The sequence below is a fragment of the Oryzias latipes genome, chromosome 12 (genome assembly GCF_053564925.1).
Source record: "Oryzias latipes strain Hd-rR chromosome 12, Olatipes_Hd-rR_3.1".
Lineage (NCBI taxonomy): Eukaryota > Metazoa > Chordata > Actinopteri > Beloniformes > Adrianichthyidae > Oryzias > Oryzias latipes.
In genome coordinates, this window is record NC_136248.1 from 22,595,001 (window position 1) to 22,617,705 (window position 22,705).

General features: G+C 42.9%; 2 protein-coding genes across 3 annotated transcripts in view; one reads left to right on the forward strand and one right to left on the reverse strand.

Moving 5' to 3' along the window:
• aff1 (AF4/FMR2 family, member 1) overlaps positions 1–3,315 on the forward strand; it is a 33,689-nt gene extending 30,374 nt beyond the window's left edge. For both annotated transcript variants that reach the window (XM_078956345.1, XM_078956344.1), the window contains exons 18-20: positions 4–47; positions 124–338; positions 1,348–3,315. In XM_078956345.1, the coding sequence (XP_078812471.1) occupies positions 4–47; positions 124–338; positions 1,348–1,460 (372 nt within the window). In that variant the 3' untranslated portion in view covers positions 1,461–3,315. The remainder of the gene's footprint in view (positions 1–3; positions 48–123; positions 339–1,347) is intronic.
• Positions 3,316–3,420: 105 nt separating this feature from the next.
• On the reverse strand, positions 3,421–22,526 carry LOC144996670 (uncharacterized). Its single transcript, XM_078956343.1, has 50 exons — positions 22,322–22,526; positions 20,961–21,106; positions 20,769–20,881; positions 20,520–20,653; positions 19,181–19,404; positions 18,987–19,093; positions 18,779–18,897; positions 18,555–18,690; positions 18,261–18,343; positions 18,065–18,184; positions 17,865–17,966; positions 17,629–17,787; positions 17,467–17,549; positions 17,245–17,389; positions 17,129–17,173; positions 16,870–17,037; positions 15,687–15,806; positions 15,477–15,587; positions 15,363–15,395; positions 15,151–15,285; positions 14,927–15,073; positions 14,725–14,859; positions 14,491–14,648; positions 14,261–14,405; positions 14,124–14,178; positions 13,984–14,050; positions 13,753–13,886; positions 13,628–13,671; positions 13,380–13,553; positions 13,129–13,283; positions 12,926–13,039; positions 12,725–12,840; positions 8,514–8,665; positions 8,229–8,434; positions 7,969–8,146; positions 7,674–7,898; positions 7,419–7,588; positions 7,268–7,338; positions 7,087–7,187; positions 6,872–6,991; positions 5,927–6,064; positions 5,700–5,854; positions 5,522–5,621; positions 5,217–5,452; positions 4,948–5,131; positions 4,619–4,867; positions 4,358–4,540; positions 4,210–4,266; positions 3,670–3,815; positions 3,421–3,595 (listed from the first exon to the last, which is right to left on the reverse strand). Exons 1-50 carry the CDS (start codon positions 22,482–22,484, stop codon positions 3,551–3,553), a joined length of 6,606 nt encoding a protein of 2,201 aa, XP_078812469.1. The 5' UTR covers positions 22,485–22,526; the 3' UTR covers positions 3,421–3,550.
• Between the last annotated feature and the right edge of the window lie 179 nt (positions 22,527–22,705).

The window sequence follows — 22,705 nt, forward strand, 5'->3', positions numbered from 1 at the left end:
CAGAGCTTCGCTCAAGCGTCACACGTTTCTCCTGCGTGTCCATTAAAGTAAGATATCTGCTATTTTTATTTTTGAATTACCGTAGACTTCACATCACAATTCTTTCTACTGTTTCCTCATCAGAACCACAGAGAACCCGTCCTCCAGCACACCGTCTCCAGCCGGCATATCTACGAGCTCAACTCCCAGCGCCTTGGCTGTGGGCTCGGCCGCTGCCACTGTGACCGTTCCTCAGGAAATCGAACAAGTGACCTTCACCTATGTCAACATCACTGCTTTATTCCTAACCGCTCAGGACATGTGGGAGCAGGCGGAGGAATTGGCACACAAAGGCAGTGGTAAGAAAACAGAATAAAGGACGTTTATTTGCAGAATTTAACCTTCGAATTAAACCCACTTTCTAGCAAATATGGAGAGTAACCAGTGCTCATAAATGAGGGAATACAAGCGCTTACAGCTGTGGTTTTACATCATTTTCATAAATCTCAGGAAATGTTAATGTTTGATCCAAAATGTCTGAAATTTTGAGCTGAGCGATCTCCCCAAATATCGGTTTCGCGTTTCTCAGTCCTCAAATGAACATTAGCTGTTTGTGACGGAGCCGATAAGACAACAGAAATGTTCATAACTGTAATAATATTAATGAGCTCAAACTTGTGGGTTAATGATAGATTCTGGACAATTTGAATTGGTTTATTTCGAGCCAAAACACTATAGAAAAACACTATAGAAGACAAACCAAAAGGTTATATATCTATACAAACTTAATTAATCGTGACTTAATTGGAAAATTAAAAATCAGAGATGAATCTTCATATATATATATATATATATATATATATATATATATATATATATATATATATATATATATATATATATATATATATATATATATATATATATATATATATATATATATATATATATATACTTCCACATAGACATGTAGATGATGCAATTATAATTACTCTTAAAAATATACACATTTGTGCTCGTACTTTAAATCCAATAAATTTGTCAAAAATAATTTATTTGCTTGAAAAGAAGTGAGAGGAAGCCAACTTGTATATAATTATGCTTTACTTGAGTATTTTGATTGTTTTTTTTTTGCATTTATCTTAATCCATCCAGGTTATAACTTATTCCAAAAATGTATAAAAATGGAGCGCTTGTAGAAAAAGGGAGCGCTTATTGCAATAATTATCATTAATAATTTGATTTATTTTGTATTATTCAGTTATTAATTAAAATAACACTTTCACACTTATAAATAGAAGCCGTATATAATAATTCCCAGCTTGTGCATTAGTGACATGTAATGCTTTCTAATGCTCTGTGTTCCAGGTATGTTGGCAGAGTTGGACTCTGTTATGGGCCCACTGAGCCTAACTTCAAATATGAACTGCATGGTTCGTTATGCCAGACAGGGAGTTCACTGGCTGAGGCTGGAGGGCTAAAAGCCGGGTAGGCAGATGTCGGCATGCACGTCAAGCTGCTGCTGCTCTGTCTGTCTGTCTGTCCGTCCCTTTGCAGATTCTCACCTAGTTTCTCAGGTTTGTTCCAGATTTCATTGGGAGAATGGTCTTATTTTGGCTGTATGACTAACCAGGGCTTCATAATTCTGCCTCACACCTTTAGAAACGACACAACAGTTTGGTGGTCTTAACAATTATTCACAGAAGCCAAACTTCAGTTAGCTATGACCATCTATTTTGACGGTCATTGTTCCAGATTTGGCACTTAAAACGGGTGTAAACTCCTCATTGGGAATTATATTTGGCTTCTTCAAAGAAGATATTTTTCCAGGTCATCTCAGAGACGAACATGGGGGAAACTAAGGTTTGAAAAGATTATGCAGTCAGGGTTTAAATTCCTAAGAAAAAAGACATATGAGTTCAGCTTTCAAAGTAGTATAAGTTTGTCATCTGCTCCAATTTTAGGACCCAAGTTTTTTCAAGTAGAATGATGATTAATAAATTCCAATAACCTGCTGGTTTGTTGTCATGGTGAACTGGGAGGATTTAAAATACACTTCTGCAAAAAAGGAAAGGTAAAGTAGTTTAGAACAGACTTTTTCTGGCATGATGTACTTCCTCTTAAGTTAGACTCCCGGTTTTTGGAGCACCTTAAAAATCAAACATAAGCTGACTTTCATTTTGGCTGACCAAAGTTGATTTGGTGGTGAAGATTTATTGGCAGAAATGGTCTGCATGGTTTTCTTTGAAAGTGTTAGGATTCTTTTTTTATCTTTTGAATCCTGTTGCCTCTATCTGCCAAAAGGTCCTAGTGTGGTTTCTTTTGGGAACATTGAGTTCACACCAGGTAAAAATGTGACTTCTTTGAGAGAAAATGTTTTTTTTTTTTTATTTGTGTTGCAAAGTAAAAAAATCCTTTTGCAGATGCTGTGATGTTCAGCTTGACTTTTACTGTGAAGGGAAGGCTCAGCACCTTAAACACTTCTCGCACTCCATTTTTTGCCATGCAAACCCAATAAAGTTGGCCAGAAAACAGTTTGTATTCATCTTTTTAAGATAAAAACAGTTTGTTGTTCCCAAAATGGTGAAGATCTTCAACTCTGCAGATCCTAACCTTGTCAGGTTCTCTTTGCAGAAAGCAGCAGCCCGTCCAGACTATCTGCTCTGCTAAACCAGTAAACCTTTAACCAAAATACACCATAACTTAAGCCAAACAATACTGTTTCATATTTGTTATTTTGAAAAGTAGCAATTCTCCTGCAGTTGTTTTACAGCACAGCAGCGCCCCCTGTTGGCAGTACCTGAAGCTGTGGTGACAACACATGGATCATTTACCAAAGAATATTTGTTGATGTAAAATACATTTCAGTAATTATTTATTATTTAATAGGTGTTTGTGATGCAGGAGGTTAGAACAGCTATAACTCCATTAAAGGTCCAGCTAAATGATAAATGTCTGAATGAGGTCAATGAGGTGCTTCTGAAATGAATTTTTTTTTCCTTGATCAGTTCCATTTTTTTTTCTTTTTTTTTTAGTAAAGTGTAGACCGGTGCCATATAGTTAACAATTGTATGTATTGATCTCCAAAGTGCTTTCTGTAAAAACATTTATAGTTTGGATGCAATGTATACAACAACAATCTGCCATTCAATGTTGATTGCATTTCAGTTAGATTTTTCTGTCTATTTTCCTGGACCTTTGTTATTTAAGAATTCCTTTGTAAAAGAAAAAAAATTACCAAAATAGTTTTTTGACTAAAATGTTCAGAATATGTCTTTAATTTTTTTTTTTTTTTAGAAAGCAATGTACAAACTTAAATAAACACTGGAACTTAAAGTTGTTTTTTTTTATTAAAATTAACAGGATTACAGTTGGTATTCACCCATATTTGGAATCAAGGCACATGATCATCAAATACTTAAAAAGGAAATGCGCAGAGAATTTTGTAAACATCTTCATTTTTATTTTATTACAGTATATACATAACAGTAATTAATACTAGAAAAGTCTTAGAGGTTCAAAAACATAATTTGTTGAAGGTGTAGAGCTGATTTCTTTTAATGTTTGCAGTTCATGTATCCGACTCTCCTCCAAAGTTGGGGTTCGAGAATGTGGGCTGCAACAGAGAAGTGTTTAGAATCTGGAAAAGTCGATCCTAAAATAAAAAGCTACCGGGAAATAAAACCTTACCACGTCGACTCTGCTGGATGTTCGTGCGGGTAAGCTCAAGCCGCTCAGTTTGTAGCCCCTGATGCTAAAGACGTAGTAGAGCAGCCCAACAATCAAGCAGAAGAAAACGATGGCTCCAATGATGGCGCCGACTATCACCCCAGCATCTGTAGATACACGGCAGGCAGATCATCTTACACTGATATGAGTCTGTTACCATGGTTACATTCCTTAAAATAAAAGCGGAAGGAACGAAAAATATATTTGAAGGCATTTATGAAAAACTAAGAATCTGCAGATAAATTTAGGGCTGCATTTAAAGACATTTGTTGTATTAAAAACTATTTTTAATGCATAGATCAGCGTTTTTATTGCTAATTTCTATGAATAAAAGTTTTAAGTACAAAAAAATTAACATTTTAGTTGGATGGAATATAAAATCAAAGTAAATCTATACAGGAATGCCCAGTCCTACTACTGATGGCAAATTATTTTGACAGAATTCAAGAGCTATTTTTTTTTTCTTTACTGTTGGTCTCAATTCATAAAATCCTCACTTACCTCCTCCTGTACTGTCAGTGGGAAAAACTGGATTCTTATTTTCATCGGTTGTATAGACTGAAAAAAAAAAAGTTTTTAGAATTAATCTCTGGCTCAACTTCACAATGAGATTCCTAAACTCTAAATTTGTAGACATATTGATGCTTACACTGGCGATGGCGACAAGCAAAGCCTTTCTTTAGCATACAGTTGTTATCGTTCCATCGTCCATCGGGGTACATCTCCACGCAGTTCTCCTCCGCTGCTTCCCCGGGATGAAAGGCGTCGTTGGGCTCACCAGAAGCCCAGTTCACAAACGCCAAAGGCGTGTTATCCGTCCAGCCCCAGCCGACTGAAACACACATATAGCTGTGATTATTACATTTTTTTATTTGGCTTTAAAATGTGTTTTTGTTCATTTCTGACTCACAGTTTTGGTCTCTGGTAAGGCCGATCCAGATGTGGTGATTTTCGGTGTAGTTCAGGTTCCTGATGAACTCCAGCTCTGCTCTGCTGTGAATGGAGACCAGCTCAGTTCTGACTGACTGGCAGACATGTCTGGCATCGGGCCAGGAGTAGCCCTGCTTATCGTTGTAGACCAGGTAACAATAGCTGCCGTACGGGACCCAGAAAGGCAGACATTTGCCATCGCCTGGGCTGGGAGTGGGAGGAGGTTTCTCTGAAGGAAGATGTCAGTCGGTTACAGCAGCAGTGTGCAGGAATGACATGTCAGCGCTTTGCAGGGGGAGGGGGTGGTACCTGAGGAGATCTTGCAGATGTAGGGCTTTGCGTGGTCACATTTGGTGTCGTTCCACGTCCCGTGGAACCACTTTGAAGCGTGCATGCTCACGCAGCCCTCCTGCCTGTGGTTGGTGGGCTCTCCCGGTCCCCACTGCGTGAAAAAAACAGGCCATCCATCCGACCACGAGTACGATCCATCCACCTGCATTCACAACACAACCATACACGGATGATTTTAGATCCTAGAATTGTGTGACGCTTCCAGAGGGCGTAGTTTAATTTGGCACCATGCGCCTGAGTCCGATCCAGGCGTCTGCTTTTCCCTGCAGGACCACTCCTGCGACGAAGGCCTGGTCGTAGCTCATGTCGATGCTGGCCAGGTTGCCGCCCTGCTTCTTGCAGGCGTCCTGAGCATCATTCCAGGTCGCCAGCTCCTCCACCAGCTTGTAGCAGTTTAGGTACCAGGAGATGTAACCGTCTGGGCACGGGCTCTTAGTCGGAGGAGGCGGCTGGATGCCGCTTGCTGATGAAAACAGTTGAATTCATAGAAGGCTTTTGATGGTTTTTAGATTCAATTTCCTTAAGAGTTTACATTTCTTCCTGTAGCAGACAAAGCTGTGGTTTTTATGACAGGCGTCGTCGTTCCATTTGCCGCTCATCAGCATGTTGTGATTCATAGTCACACAGTGTTCCTGTTGAGCAGGATAAAGGTCAAAGTTGATCCGAATCTGAAGTTTCAGAAAGGCTCTTAAAACGTGCATCCGGCTTACCGTTCCTCCTACGTTGTTGGGCTCGTTGGTATCCCAGTGTGTGTATAGAACCGGGCTGACCCCATCACTCCAGGCATACTGGTTCTCCGCCAATAGATCAGACAGACCAATCCAGGCAGGGTGCTCCAGGTCTTTCAGGTAACTGGTTACAAAGTCTGGAAAAGAAAAGATTTGGCCTCTAGATAGATGCTGAGAAAGGTTTGTAAACAATCATCTACTGATCCTACCGTTTTCATATTGATCATCGATAATGGCCAAATCTCCTCCTTGTTCCTTGCACCAGTCCCGAGCATAAGACCAGTTCCCCTTTATATCATTTTTCTTCCCTTTGAACAGGAAGCACTTGTTCTTAAAACGCAGCCAACCTGCGGGGAAAAAAAGAGAAAAATCAAAGATTCTGGGATTTTCTCAGGGCTTTTGGAGTTAATTAGCTTCTCTATATCGTTCTGTGTAAATTGGGAATTATAAAAAATCATAAACAATTTTCTAAAAGACCCGATCATCTTTTGATGTATTGCAAAAGCGTTCCCAGTGGTCTTTTCATTATGATTATGCTGTTTTTAGCCCAAAAATAAATTTAAAAAAAAACTGGAAATCATTCGGAATTCATCTGAGTTGTGGGCAGGACTGTTGGTGTGGAGTAAGCCCTCCCCCCACATTCAGTCATCCATCTCCCACTAGCTTATATCCCCTCACGATCCCAACCTAACAGTATCAGTGCAATGAAGATGGCGAACAGTGTAGGAGCTATCCATCCAGCCTTCCAGTTTAGAGCCAGATGGACGAGGAACAGAGACGTTCATGGATCTGTTTGTCTACTAGTGGATGCATTAAAATGAAGTGGAGCAGGGAGCGTGTGGCCCGCCGATTGCAGTTTCCACGTCACAACTTACAAGCTCACAATTTGAATAAATACTCAGAAATGCAACTATGAGGTTAATTTACTTCATATATGCCACATCATCGGAAAAACGACACAATACCACGTTAAAAACATTAAAAACGGGATTTTCATCGGAATGGGTCTTAAAATAGTTACTCTTGAGTTGATCGTTGGGAGTTATTGACTTCCTTTACCTTTTTAACACCTTTTACAATATATTCTTTAATATTGACTAAAAATGGTGTATTTTAAATGTCCTGTAATTGGAATTGGATTTAAGCCCCCTTACCTGCAGGACAGTTGCCCTCCCAGGGCTGTGTGGGGGGAGGAGGGGTGTGGACATCTCCAGGACGCTTCTTGCAAACATAGCCTGCTCCCGCTCGTCCACAGTTGGCATCATTCCATCCACCTATCCAAATTCGTATCCAAAAAAATCATCATGAGGGTTTATTTGATAAAAAAAAAAAAAAATCCCACACACACAGATGCACAAAAAAGAAGTACCTTGATGTCTATTCATCTGAACACACTGCTCCTCTCCGTTGGCGTTGTTGGGCTCCCCTGCAGCCCAGTGGGTGTACGTCACCGGGGAACCGTCTGACCATCTGGAAAGGATGAAAAATGTGACATCTGTTGATACGATTCAAATAAAAGGCTTTAAATCCTAACAGTTTGATGTCCTTACATGTACTCTCCATTCGCAATGCCGAACATAAACATCCCAATCCAGGCTGCGGTCACCTTCCCTGTTCCCACCTGGAAGAGCACGGACATGTCATGTTGGGGTTTTTTAAAGGGCAAATCTGCAAGTTGCCGAGAGGTGAAGTCGGCGTTACCATGCTGTTAACGTAAGCCTGCTCGTCCTTGTCGTGGATAGAAACGAGGGTGGCCTTCTCATGGTAGCAGCGGCTCAATGCTGTGTAGTAGTCCACGATGTCTGTGTCGTTGTAGTAGTAGCAGATGTTGTTGTTCTTCCTCCAGCCGGGGTTGGAGCCACAGTCAGGAGCTGCAGGTGGAGAAATCACATCCACCGCGCATCATTTTGGGCTCCCTGGGAATCTATGCGGAGACGGCCTGCTGAGTCGGCGTACCTGGCAAAGGGGGTGGGGGCTCTGGGGGGTTGATGGGGTTCTTTCCTTTGGAGATCTCACAGATCCAGTCCTGATGGGCGTCGCAGTTGAGATCGTTCCACCAGGAGAAGGTCCCGTTGGTGCTGCTCACCATCTCGACGCATTCCTCGCGGCCCTCGTGGTTGTTCGGCTCCCCGGGGCCCCAGTTGGTGTGAGATAGAGGTGTGCCGTCAGTCCACGAGTATCCTAGGACACAGAACGAGTCAATGGTTTATTTTTTTTCCCCCCAAGGTGCCACTCTGTGAATTTCACTCACCTCCCTCTAAGGGGTTGTGCTTCAGACCGATCCACTTGCTGCTGCCTTTGGTGTACAGAGACAGAAACTCTTCTTCCTCCTGGTTATGGATGCTCGCCAGATTGGCTCCTCTGGCGATGCAGTCTTCCAACGCTGCCTCCCAGCTCTTCTTCATGGACCAGTCCACTTTGTGGAAGAGCTGCAGTGAATCAGAATGTTAGAAACAACCCTCACTCTGTGATCTTCCGTGAGAATTTCGCTGATCAAAACAACAAACTTGCCTTGTAGCAGTGCCTGAAGTGTGGCCGGGCCGTCCAGCCATCAGCGCAGCCCTGTGAAGGCGGGGCAGTTGGTGCCTTAGTGGGTGGGGAGATGTCCGGTCTGGGCTTTTCGCATACAAAGGAGTGTGTCTCCAGGCACTGCCTGTCATCCCAGAAACCACTGATTTTGCCCGTCGTCATGGTGACACAGGTACCACTCCCAGTATCTGCACACGAGATGAAGAGCTATGTTTTCCAGTAGAGGAAATATTGTCCTGATCAGCTCGTTTAGGGTTCACTCTGTACCTGGCTGGTTTTTATCCCAGTGGGTGAAGGTGAGGGGCGAGCCGTTGTCCCAGGCGTAGTCCACCCCTCCACCTACTCCGTGTGCACGCAGCCCAATCCACCAGAAACCCCTCTTTCCTGTCAATGCGACTGTGAAATGGGACTGCTCATAACTGCAGAGGAACACAGGCAGGAGAGTAAACATAAAGCATGAAAATAAATCAGATTTCCCCTGTCGAAATGTTATCCCACAAATCTGATTACCACCATAAAATGATCCAGTGACCAACCTTTAAATGATGAATTCAAAATATTTTAACCAAGAACCACCATGAGAGAAATAAAAATGGGTAATAATAGATAATAAAATATTAAATAATGGATAGTAAATCAGTAGTTTGATATTTATTTATTTAACAAAACAACCGTCACCATTTGATTAAAAAAAAGGGAAAAAAAAGAGTTTACTCTGCAATTCTAAAGATGACCACTAGGTCACTAGGACCACTATCCTCAAACGCAAGGCTACACTGATTTAAAAGTAAAAGAATAAAGGTATTGCCATTTATAACTGGCTTCTGAGTCCAAGACTTTCAGATATGACTTAGGCCAATACTGAGATTTCTTATCGTGATGTTTGTGGTTATGCTCAAAATATGAAATCTAACATAAATTCAATGCATTCATCTCAACTTTACTTCTTTTTTTTTTTTTTTTTAAACTTGTCCTGTCCAACAGCTGGGCAGGCAGATGAGAGCTGAGGGCCTCTTGTGTTGGACATATTTTACTTTAACAAGAGGGGTTATTAATCTTCAGACAAACCAAAGGTGTGACTGAACAAACCCCTTTTGTAATTGAGGCCAAACTTTATTAATTTCAACCATGTTTGAAAATTTTGGGTGTTGGACCGGACGGAAAAGGAAAGAAGGGAAGAAAAAGGGAGGGATGTTAGAGAGAGAGGGGGGTAGGAGGGTGATAATGGGAGGGGAAGGGGGATAAGACCATGAAGCAGCATAAAGCAACAAGTTTACTGGTTGTTAATCATTATGGTAAGGTTCAAATGTAGTACAAAAAGGGCGGGGCCTGTCCACACACACACTCAAATGTTATCAACACACCTGTTAGCTGCAAAAATGTCCACATGTCGACATGCACACAAAACAGATAGTGTTCACACGCATACTTATGCCTTAAAACCAACTAGTGTGAAATCTGTCATTCATTCAATCATGCAAACTATAGGTGCAAAGTGAGCTAACACCTGTGCTTAGGTGAGTGTTTATGTTCTTCTAAAATGGATGGTGGAACGTGAAAAGAAGGAGGGAGAGTGCCCAGCCATCCCCACCCCAAGACCCCCGCCGCAGCAGCAGCGGCAGCCGGAATTACCCCAATGCCACACGGGAACAGGCAGGGAACAACCGCCGCCCGGGCGACCAAGCCCGCCACCCAGGCCAGGGCCAGCAGGACCGCCGCAAGGCCCTCAGAGCCAGAGAGCAGGGAGGCACGGAGGGAAAGAGAGCGCCGCCCCAGCCCAGCCAGGAGAGCAGCCCCCCCGCCGCGCCGGGAGAGCCCAACGCAGGGCCCCACCGGAGAAGGACGCCCACAGCCCCAGACGAGCACCCCACCACCACCCAGGAGTTCCGGGCATCCCCCCGCCCCAACCCCAGGTACGAGCCAGGACCCCCCAAGGGAGACCCTCTCCGCACTCCAGGCAGCCACCCACCCGGCCCACGGTTGGTCAAGGGAGCAGCAAGGCAGGGGCCCGCCGCCCCCGCCGAGGAGGGGGGAACCCCGGGGAAAAAAGGAGGCCCACAAGGGGTGTTGTAAATATGGCCCGACCAGGCTCGGCCACAGTTGGAAATTTGGCGGGGCCCAGCGCTCAGGGGCAAGGACCAGGACCCACCCCCCAGGGACACGAACACCCCCGGCTCAGGTGTAATGTGAACCAGTGACGTGCGGTGAGGTTAATGGCTGGTGAGGCACTGACGTCATCAGTCAGATTTACAAACATATGAACCATAACTTATTCACCATTTGATTGACAACAGTTAAAGTGTTTTGTTTAAAATATCATTTCAACTTGTTTTTTTCATATACAAACTGCAGCATAGAAAAAAACACAAACGTTATTATCATCTTACCTTTACTTGTAAATAAAGTCCGTACGCCACTCCTTCTGAAGAAAATGACTTGCCGCTTGCTATCACTTCTTCTAGTATTTTTTAGCGTCATAATCTCAGGGCTCACCGGCGCCCCCTAACATGAGGCACGAGAATGTCTTGCCTCACCCAGCGGCTTTTTTGCCAGCGTTTAGCGCTCAGCACAAGAAACACGTCCCTCACATACAGTTATTTATAAAAACAAACACTGTACATCATATACATCTGTTAAATTATGTAAACTCAGCTCATATAGTACAAGTGATTGAACCGACATACAGAGAGACAGCAGTACCGTCTGACTGCATAGGTATTGCGCAATCCAAGGTGAGGCTCAGCGGGCTGGTGCCTCATCGCACGTCACTTCTTAGTATCTGAACGGCAAATGCGGAAATTCAGCAATTTTGAAAAGAAAAAACACCCAAAAATGGTAAATTTAAATGGAAAATGACTGCAAATCACAAATTACTGATTAAATATAATAATTGAATTTATTTTTTCTCTTTTCTTCCCTGACTGCACGTCACTGATGTGAACCCCCCCACCGCGCGGAGAGAGCACCGCCGGGCACAGGAAGCCGGCACCCAGGGGACACGGCCGCCGTCGCCAAGGGGCCCGCACCCCCCACCAGGGAAGGGGTAGGGGACAGATGGTCCTAGGTCCCACCTTCTTTGCAAAATGTGTGTGCGTGTGTTTGAGAGGGTGTGTGTGTGCATGTGTGTGTGTTTATGTTGGAATGTATATATTGAAGGGGGAGGGGTGTGTGTACTAAGGGGGGTGCAGTTAAAATTGGCGGGTAGGGCACAAAGGGGACATCTCCTGATTACTCACAGTGATGTCCCCTCACCCTCCCCACCAAGGGGCCCTAAATGTCTAAGGTGCGGTTAAAATTGGCGGGTAGGGTGCTAGGAGGACATCTGCTGTTTGCTGGCAGTGACGTCCAAGCACCCCCCCTACCAAGGACCCTACATGTCTAAGGTGCAAATAAAACCAAAAAAGGGGGGGCCCACTCCATATGGCAACCATAGGAGGGGGGCCACTGCCAAGTAGCCCCCCCTCCCCCAAGGCGCATCGCAGGCTAAACCCCCCACCCCCTCACCCTAATATGAGGTTATATGAGGAAGGGGGTAAGTTGGTGACAGCTGATAGACTGTCCCCCGGTGGTCAAACAGCTGTCCCCCAGCCCCCCCCCCCAGCAAAGGGGCCAGGCCCACCCAACCCAGGGGCCCCACCCCCGGAGGCGCCGACACCCCAGGCCCGGCACCACCCACCCCACACAGAGAGAGAGGGTCCAGAAAGCGTCGCCCCCCCGGAGCAAGCCCAGGCCCCCACCCCCAAACGCCGGCCCTAGAAGAGCTCTGGTCAGGCCTCGACGGGACCGAGGCAGCCAACCGGCCGGGGCAACCACCGATTGCCTCAGCGGAGACCCCGACCCGTCAACGGGGCGGGGGGGGGGGGGGGGGGGGGGTTGACGGGTCGGAAGAACTTTACTTCTTACCTAAAACAATATTTAGTGCCATTCGAATCACAAAACAACCTCCGTCATCCTGATCACATTTAGATATATTCCCCAGATTTGATAGAAAATCAGTAAAAATGCTCCCAAAGAAGTGAATAACCTTCCCACTTCTGTTTGTTCGTTTACATCTTTAACTTTATTAAGGAGAGCTCTTTAAAAACATTTACAACCCACCTGTTTTTTTTCTATAATCTTTAATGATTGATTGTGGTTTTTTCCCGTTCTCTTCTCCTTATTATTATATTTAAACAGCAATTGTGTTCTGTGTTAATTTAATGTTTGTAAAAGTGTATTGGAATGAGGAGTAAATGGTAGAGCTGTTGTATATGTTTTGGTTATATACTTAACCCGTGTGTGTCTGTGTTTGTCTGTAACTTAACTTTATTTGTCATCTTTTCTTTTGTTATAAGTCTAACAGGAGGAACCCCTTGAAAACGAGATGTAGCCTCTCAGGAGACTAATCCTATTGCTTATCACATTTTGAAATACATTTAAAAAAAAAATTAAAAGTTAATAGAGAAAATGTAGATATTTGCATTTTTGATCAAACTCACATGTCTCCAATGTGCAACAAGAAGCTGTCTTGTTCCGCGCAAAAGGCTTTAGCATCAGACCAGGTCCTGGCCGTCTCCTCCATCCAGTAGCACGAGTATCCGTAAGCATCCCAACCCTGAAACCGGGGAAAAATTAAGAAGCTCTCCGAGTGTTTTTAGCTTCAGTGAAACAAATATTTCACAACATTTGGCATCTCCCACCTGAGGACACCCATACTCAGTGGGCTGGACAGAAGGCGCTGGGTAATGAGCTTTGGGCTTTTTGCATATGTAGTTGTTGAGTTCCGAGCACGATTTATCATTCCATCGGCCGGTCTGGAATATAATAGAAGTGCATCAAAAGGGTTAAAGTTAGCTGCAAGTAATGTTGATACTCTGCCACATTTGCGTCCTGTGCTGATCACCTCGTACAGCATCTCCACACAGTCCTCACTGAAGCCGTTGTGGTTGTTGGGTTCTCCTGGGGCCCAGTAGGTGAAGGTCACCTCAAAGTCATCAGACCAAGTAAACATACCAGGCACAAGGAGGTCATTCAGACCCGTCCACAGATTATTGGTGGCTGTGAAAGTTTTTAAAAAAAAAAGGGATGTTGTCTGAACAACATCTTTTTAAGACCTCTGAAACTTTTCCTATACGCTCTTTTCCAAAGCCTTACCCATGTAAAAGTAGCTTTCCACCCAGCTCTGCTCCTTCATGGACATGATGGACACAAGTTCAGCACCCAAATCCCTGCATACACGCTGAGCGTCCTGCCACGTCTTCCTGTCTCCAAAAGGTTTGTAGCAGAACTCTCCAAACTCTAACCAGTCAAGTCCTGGACATCTCAGCTCTGCCAAAGACAGACACACCCAGATAACTCACTAGAAACCGACCAAAGCATGAAAAAACAAAGACTAGACTTACCTCCGTCCGCAAAGAAGAAAGATACATCATAGTGTGTACTTGATCTGTGGAAGCAACATTTATTATTGAATTAGCTGCTCTGGATCGTGGAGCGACGTGAGGAAAAAGGGGTGGAATGTACGCACTGTCGGGTGGTAATTCCATTCCTGGTGGAGCCGGCGTAAAATTCTTGTCCTGCAGCTTTCAGCACAGTGCAGTCTCCTCCGTTGTCATTGAGGACCACTCCTGCATGAATGGCAGCTGCACAGATGTTTGAGTCCTGGAAAAAATAATAAGAAAAACAACAAAAAAAGGAAAAGTATGAATTTATTAAACACGTATAAAGACCATAAAGTGGCAGATCTGCATGTACTTACACCCCGATAGACCATCGAGCCATAAACTGTATAATCAGACTTAGCACACGCCGCTGGACAATGGACCCTAAAGGGGGGCGGGGCCAGAATGAAAATACACATCACCGACGTGCCAAAAAGGTATTTATAGTGAAACTCACGTCATTCGATCGTTGGCCATGTTGAAGTTGGGTTTGTCGGCGCATGTAATCGCATCTGTTGGAATAGAATTTTCTGGGATTATTCTGAAGCATCACTGATCAGCCTGTGAGAAGCGTGCGTAATGTGTTCTCCTCACAGTCAGGTGTGCAGCCCAAAACCTCAAATCTCAGGCCTGCCTGGTTGTTGAACTCCAGCGGGAGGATGCGGAGGAACTGGGTGGACACTGGCGTGCCCAGCAGCTGGGTCTCAGGGGTGTTTTTGTCCACTGAACCAAGGAAAAACTACAAATTTCAAATTAAAACACAAATATCTCTGTTAAAGAAAATAACAATAATAGTTTCAGAAATCCTTTGTGCTGTGTCTTACATCCCCATCAGCTGTGTAGTCTTTCCAATTTATCCCATCCAAGCTGTGTTGGATTTTAAATTTGGTAATCCAGTTTTCACCATCACCACAACCCTGGATTACAATCCCTGTTACTTTCCGGGTCAGACCCAGGTTCACTTGGATCCAGCTTGAGGTTGCTGCAAGACAAACGTGAAGTTTTGTGTTTTATTCTGAGCTAAATGTAACAGCAAATGGACTTTGACGCATGCATACCACTTCCTGAGGGCTTCCAGCAAAAATCTCCATTCAGCCGAGCTTTGCTGGGAGTGTAAGCCCCGATGGAAGAGGACGCAGAGAGCTGAGCGTCGGGGATGGTCCCATCTTCCATGCCCAGGCCGTGCAGACACACTGGAAGAAGAGCCCGAAGTGAGCATCTGCCTGAAGACACAAACGGCGAGGAGGAAGGAGAACCTACCTTTCTGCTCACAACTGTAGACGATCTCGAGATATTTGGAGATGGTGGGGCAGGGGTCTTCCTCCACGTGAGCGTAGGCGAAGCAGAAAGGCCGGTTGTCACAAACCTTTCTGTACCGAGGGAGGATGCCCTGAACTGTGCAGGTGCCTAGAAGACGGATCAACAAATGGATTAGATGTGATCAAACCGAAAAAGGGAGGGAACAGGATTGGCTCCACAAACACCTTCAGATCCCTCAAAGTGAGGACAGATGTCAGTGCTCTTCCGTCCAAAGAAGGCAGACTGGATGTTTATGACGCTGTCGTGTGGACAGTGAAGGACAGCACTGGAGCCCTCACAGACCACCGCCGTCAGAAAACCTGCCGTTAAAGAAGATTTGATCAAACTTGTTCCCTTAGAAATGAATACAAGTGAAAAACAGTGCAGGTGTCTTTACCGTCGTGGGGTGGAGGAGGTTTCGGGGTGTTTCCTGAGAGCAGAAATTTACGATCACTCCATCGTCATGGCTTCTCCTCAGAACCAACCACTAAAGTAAAGTGACGTCTCTCACCTCTGCGCTTGCAGATGTAGCCTCTGTCGTACTCACAGTTGTCGTCGTTCCAGTAGCCATTGTTTATAAGTATAGACAGACAGTCCTCGCCATAATAGTCATCTGGGTTGCCTGAGGAATAAGTAAGTAAACCAGACCATTAAAAAGAAAAAGTTGATAGATTAACAATTGTATAATCCTCCCATCTCAGAAATGACTTGCTTGACTAACCTGCGTTCCAGCGGATGTATCTGAAGGGAGAGCCGTCGGTCCACTCCCAGCCGCCCTCCGTGACCGAGTCGTGGCCCCCCATCCACAGGGAGATGCCAGTGGGAGAATGCTGGATCACACCTGTCAACCAGCAGAGAAAAGAAAACATTTTATGTCGTCTGTGGATACAGAATTTTAGTCTTTAGCTTAACATGTGACCGTACAAATCCTGCACCCTCGTTTTAATCACCAAATAAACTTTATTCAGAAAGTTTATGTCAAAATTAATTTCAAGTGAAATCTGAAGCTAGTTCAGTATTTAAAAAGCAGATTTCAACTATTAAAGACCCACTCCAGTGAAAATTGGTGCTTTGGTGTTTTTAACATGTTCTTTCAGGTGATGGAGGACATAAAATGAGAAAATTGAGCTTAAAATTGCATTATTGAATTTTATTATTCTACAAATCATTGTGAATTAAAAATAAAGCTTGTGATTGTCACATTGCAATATGCCACAACTTAGAGGAACATTTCTAACTAGAAAACAACTCAGAAACTAGAAAATGACAGATCTTTCGATTCTGGCTAAAAATGGCATAATTATAATTAAAAGACCACTGGGAAGACTTTAATACAGATCAAAAGATGACTTGAGTAAGGCTTTAATATGTCATAAAGCTGATAAGCAAAATCAACTTTCAGCTGGTTTCAGCTGTTCAGAACATTTAAACTTCTCATTTTTCTTTGTGTCAAATTAATTTTTCATTTTGAAAATGTCTGAAAGTAGTTTGTCTCAAACTACCATCTGGCATAACAAAAATGTTTCTGTTAAACCAACAAATCCATTTGAAATAAAGTTTGTACAGTTTTTATTCTCTATGAAATGAAGTGATTTAATGTTTATGAGTCTGTAACAGATTTAATTGTTTTTACACATTTCAGACAACAAAGACACATTTTCCTCAAGCATTTTCTAATAAACCTATTATGGTTGCATTTTTGGGATATTATTCAGATGACTGCATGAAGGATTAACATAGATACTGACAATAATTATTATAAATGTTTAAAGTGTATTTCTGTTCATTTTTTTATTATTTATCTCCTGTTTTTAACATAGCTTAATACAGCTATGAGGTCATTTCTCCTTTGTGGGATCAATAAAGTGTTATTCTATAATCCAGGTAAACATAAAGGGAGTCACCCTGGATGAAGGCTTGCTCGAACGGATCCGTGATGCTGACGAGATCTCCTCCTTGGTTGCGGCAGTCGGCTCGAGCCTCGGCCCATGTTCTCATGGACAGGTAGTTGAAAAGGTAGCAGAAGTCGTTAAAGGGGTCAAACATCCATGACCCACACTTATCATTCCATCCTGAGGGGGGGGGGGGAGAAAACCGTTCAGATTCCAACAAACAAACCATGCTGTCTGCTCCAGGCTCAGGAGGAGACTTCGTGAAGCTGACCTGGTCCAGATGTAGGTGGCTGAGGAGGAGGTCCGAGTCCTTTAGCTATGAAGAGAGCAGCAAACGATAGGCTCAAACGATCCAACGAGGAGCACAAGATTGGGAGAATATTTCACCTTTTTTGCAGATGAATTCCCGGGCGGAAGTGCAGAAGTCATCGTTGAACAGTCCGGGCTCGGCGTGATTGTGTCCCCTCAGGTGCACACAGTCCTCGTTGTCCTGCCAGTTGTCTGGCTGGCCAGGCGCCCAAGGCAGGAAGTCCTGGCGAGCACAGGAAAACGGCATCAAGAAAGGCCCCTGCGTGCTCAATGATTCTGCCCCCTGGCTGTTCCACTCACTGCAGGCGTCCCATCGGTGTACACAAACTGGTTTTCAGACTTGATGTCGTTCAGTCCCACCCACGCTTGGCCCACCATGTGAGCTGCAGAAACAAAACACGCGGAATGACACCTTCACAGCTCCAAAGCCTCGGCCGGATGTAGGTCGTGAGCGTTTCTCACCTGTCAGGAAGCTCAGCTCCTCCTGGGAGTGAATGCTGGCCAGATGAGCCTGCTGTCTGCTGCAGTGATCTTCAGCGTCCTGCCAGCTCTTCACGTCTTCCGACTCCAAATGATAGCAGTAGTTCCCATACAGCAGGTACCCCGGATCACAGTGGTATTCTGAAACAGACCTCAGAGCAGTTACTAACACATTTCCAGACGCAGTACTGACGTAGTACGCAGACGGTGTGACTGACCCGGAGCTGCTGTGGGTTTCAGGCTCTCTCCACCCGTCAGCTCACAGATGAAACCCAGACTCTTGAAGCAGTTTGTCGTTTCCCATTTTCCCTGATAATTCCCTAAAAGCATCAGGAATTTATACCATTCTGGCTTCATAAAACATGTTGAGATGATCTGTGTACTAAAATTAGAAACAGAAGGACGGAGCAGCTTCTACCTGTAAAGATCTGCCCACAGTCCCATGAGCCTTCAGTGTTTCGGGGCCAGCCAGGACCATAGTTTGAAAACGTGGTGTCAGTTTTATCCACCCATTTGAAAACTCCATCCTGGATCATATCTTATGACAAAGAACAGATCAAACGGGGTTAATATTTCAATGTTTTAATATTTGTGAATACAGATTTGTGCAGCACCTGATAAGCCGATCCAGATGTCAGGGATGTCCACGTTGTGAAAGTCCGGAAGGTTTCCATTTATGAAGAATTGTTCTTCTTCACTGCACAAGGAACACGAAAAATGTGAGACTTTCCTATATGACATTCTGAAAACCTAAAGCGGCAACAATACATTTTGGGTGTGTTTATTCCCATTTAAAAGTCATCAAAAGCCCATAACCAAGCTTTAGGACTATTTCTGGAAGAAGATGCTCAAGAGTGTTGTCTTCCCGCAGGTCACATGACCACATTTAACATCCACCTCTGTCTTACCTGTTGATGATCAGCAGGTGGGCCCCCATATGAGAGCACCTAGTGACCGCCTCATGCCAGGAGGTCAAGAGATTGGTATTAGTGACCATCCAGTAGCAGCTGCCTGCAAAGGTTTTCCATCCAAGAGGGCAGGTGGCTGAAGGGTGAGGAAGAGGAAGAGTGCATTTAGACAGTGCCCGGTGCAAACATGAGGAAGACTGGTAGGATCAAAACGCTTGGCGTACTGTTGACTGGACGTTTGCACATATACGGGCGCTCATATCTGCATGCGTGGGACCTCCAGTCCCCAAATTGATTGGTGTTATCCTTGATGACTGCAGCACACGAGCCCGCCTGCGTGTCACTGTTGGAGAGCGAAGGTTGTAAGAAAGAAAATCTGTCACACTATCTTTAAAGTTTGAATACACTTTTTTTGTTGTTGCAAAATCTCACACTGTGGGTTGACCATCGCCCCAGTTTGTGTAGCTCAGCGGGAGAGAATCTGACCAAGTAAAATCGCTGTTCCCATTTTCAAAGTGACAGGAAATCTTGTTGCATTTCTGGAAAATAAAATCACAGGAGATGCTCATGTTGAAGATCTCAAATACAGTCTGAAGCTTCTCAGCACTCCTTAGTCTTCCTCTTACCAGGGTGGAGAGCCCAATCCAGAGGTCCAGATGTGTTGGACCCATTGCTTCGGCTACATACGTGTTCTCCTCCTCAGATGTTATGGACACCAGGTCACCTCCCTCCTGCACACAGTCATGCCTGGCTGCTGACCAACTCTTCCTCGTTTGTGTATTCAACTTGTAGCAGTTGGAGCCAAACGGAACCCAGCCGTTGGTCAGGTCACACTGCGGGGAAGTGTTTGCTGAGAGGAGAAAAATATATAGGAAGTTTTAAATTTAACAAATGTTTAAACAACCTGCTGCTATGACTAATTTCTTTGGTGTTATAACATAAATGCCAGGAGCATTTTGTTTGCTCACTTGTTTCCTCCTCTCATGTTGCTGCAGTTACTGTTTGTTCCAATAAAGACATTTCTGTATTTCAGGTTGTTGTTTTTCCCCTTCTCTTTCTTGTTTTCTCTCTTACAAATCAAAGGCTTTTATCTTTTCTGTCTCCTCCACATGGAACACTACAAAAGACTGGAAATTCAAATAAATCATTCCTCTAAATATTTTGAAATCCAGGCAGAGAATGGAGGAGAAAGTCACTTTTAACTGTACCTGTTAAAAATAAGCTGCCATTTTTATTCATTTTATGCTTTTTTAATGTGTACATTTTTATTGTAAATGTAATCTATTGTTTCCTCCTAGCCAGGACTCCCTTGAAAAAGAGATTCTTAATCTCAATGGGACATTTCCTGGGTGATAAAAGGTCAAATAAAACTAAAGATAGATTCTATGAAGACAGGTGGAGTCAGGTTGACCCTTTTCAGTATTTGCACAAAGTACAAAAATGGTTTGGCTTTTTATTTTTAAGAATACTAAACCAGAGGAACACATGCAAAGAGCAAAAATCATACAAAAATATTTTTTTAAAGAAAATTTTCCTTTTTGCAACACTTAAAAACACAAAGAGCATTTTTTTAAGAAAAAAAAAAACAATAAAATATATATTTTATAAATATTTGGTTGTCATGAAACTGTAAAACGTTTATAAGCCTGGCGGTAAGTATGTGTCTTGTGCTGTAAAGCTCGGTAATTTAATAATGAAGCAAAATAAAGACCGACAAGCTTGTGTATTAGGCCACCTAGTGGTTACTTGGAGAACTGACTTGTTATTCTCTTCATTTTGGTTTTCAAATGAGCTTCAATCTAAAAGTAAAAGATTTGTCGTTTTGTTAGAAAAAACACACCATGTGACAATAAGTCTACATTTTAAAATCACATCAGAGAAATGAAGGCAGCATTTAGAGATCTTAAATGTTTCCTTTTCCATAAAAAAAAAAAAAAAACTTTTTTTGTGGTCATATTCACTTACAATTGATGTGTTTGCAAATGTATCTTCTCTTAGTGTCACAGTTTTCATCATTCCAGTGTCCGTTGTTGTATCCAACCACCTCTCCACAGTGTTCGTTGCCTTGCCAGTTGTCCGGCTGGCCTTGACCCCAGAACCTGACAGTAAACAAAACCATACGTCTGGATTATCTGTCTTAAGGTCTCCAAATTGTAACAAAATTAGTCAATCTTGTTGTAGAAGCTTGACTTTTCTACAGTGACTGTAACTTACGACAAATATTCTATGAAATGACTCCCGTCACTCCACTCCCAGACGCCCTCTACTACTTCATCATTCAGGCCCATCCAGTAGATCTCTGTGCCGATTTGAGTTCTTACCCACAACTGCAAAAGAAAACGTGAAGGAACCATCAGAGACAACATCCACTTGCAGGAATTTGCCATTTTTTTTCTAAAGCCTCACCCTCTCTTGAACATCCTGGATACTCAGCAGGTGGCTGTTCTGCCCCATGCAATAACTGTTTGCGTCAAACCATGATTTCGTGTCCGTTGAAAAGAAATAACATTTACCGTCATTCTCCCTCCAGCCTGCCTGACACTGGCTGTAGCCTGAAATGAAAAACAGCAAAATAAGTGAACAAATAGAGGAGTTTTTTTATTTAAAAAGGGAGAGGTGAAATCAGAAATATTGTGACACTTATCTGCAACTCATTCTGGATTCATACATTAAAAAAAAGGCTTCTTTAGTTATTTATTAGGATTTTATTACAAGAAATTCAGATTTTCCTAAATAAATCATTTCTGTCTTAAATACTGCAAGAGTGCCTAAAATTTCCGCATTCCCTGTATTTTAATGCTTGAAAAATATGAATGTCTTTGTTTTAGAGGTCACTGTTGAGAACAAAAGCTAGTGTGAATAATATGATTACTCTTCATGTTTGACAGCAACAATAAAAAGTCCTGTTAATGTGACATTTGATGAGTTAAAAAAGCAATTAGAAAGCCCATCAAACATAAAAGTCCCATGACAAAGCTGCAGTTTCAACAGGTCGGCCAGCTCTGAACAATCCACACAGACCGTCGGGTGAATGTTTGACTTTAACTACTTTATAAACACGGTGGAATCACATGTTTTACTCTTAAATGGGAGGAAATAAAATCCTTGCTGGAAAATCAGTTTTCTAAACCAAAGTAAAATAGGAAGAACTTATCCTGAAAGTCTGATCCTGAAATCCACATCCAAATCCATCCGTTGTTTAGATTTGTTCAAAGCTTTTATCATAATTATAATTTATTCCGATAAAACAAAAGGCTTTCATAAATTAGCCCATTAATGCCTGAATTTAATTCCAGTCATTAAAAAAAAAGAAATTATTCTTTTGCTTTTAGGTAGATGCTAAATTGAAGTCATTTCGGAGCCGAAGTGCTTTGATGCCTATTTGCACCAATAGGTGTAGTAAAAGTAATATTAAATTACATGTTTAAGTTAAAAAAAAGACATGTGTGCAGATTGTAATCACAATGAGAAATGCTTTTATTTTCATGACTTAAGACATTTTTTTTATATTAGAAAAACACAATTACTGGTTTATCATCTCTCGTTTTTCAAATTGTATTGTTTACAAAGCCACATACTTTTTTCCTAAATACTTGTTTTTAGCTATTTTTTAGTACAATTTACAGATTTTATACCAATCAAGACATACCATTTAGGAAAGGAACAATTTTTGCTGTTATTACAATTTTTTTTGAGCTAAAGTATCTTAATATCTTTTCTTTTGATTCATACAAAAACACCAAAAAAATGAACTTTTGCATTCTTACCGCAGCCAAGAAGGGCAGCAAAGCTGAGCACTTTCAGAAGGACTCCTGCGTTCATTTTTAAAACTGTTTTAATTTCACTCAAAGTTCCAGCACATCCTAAAAAATGTTTTCTCCCTCCAGCAAGCCTGGCAGCGTTTGTGTGTCGTGCTGGATCTCTGAGCATCTTCTTGCAGCTTCATCTCTTTTCAGCATTCATCCACAGTCCAAAGGCTGACAGCAGTAAAACACAGAAGACAAAAAAAAAAAAAAAAAAAAAAAAACTGCCCTATTGAATGCTTTTCTCCATGAAAAACGTAGTAGTTTGCAACAAAGATACAATAAACCTTCAGGTGGGTGGGATCAGGAACGTCGCAGTAAACGCATCTGTTACATATGTCAAGATTA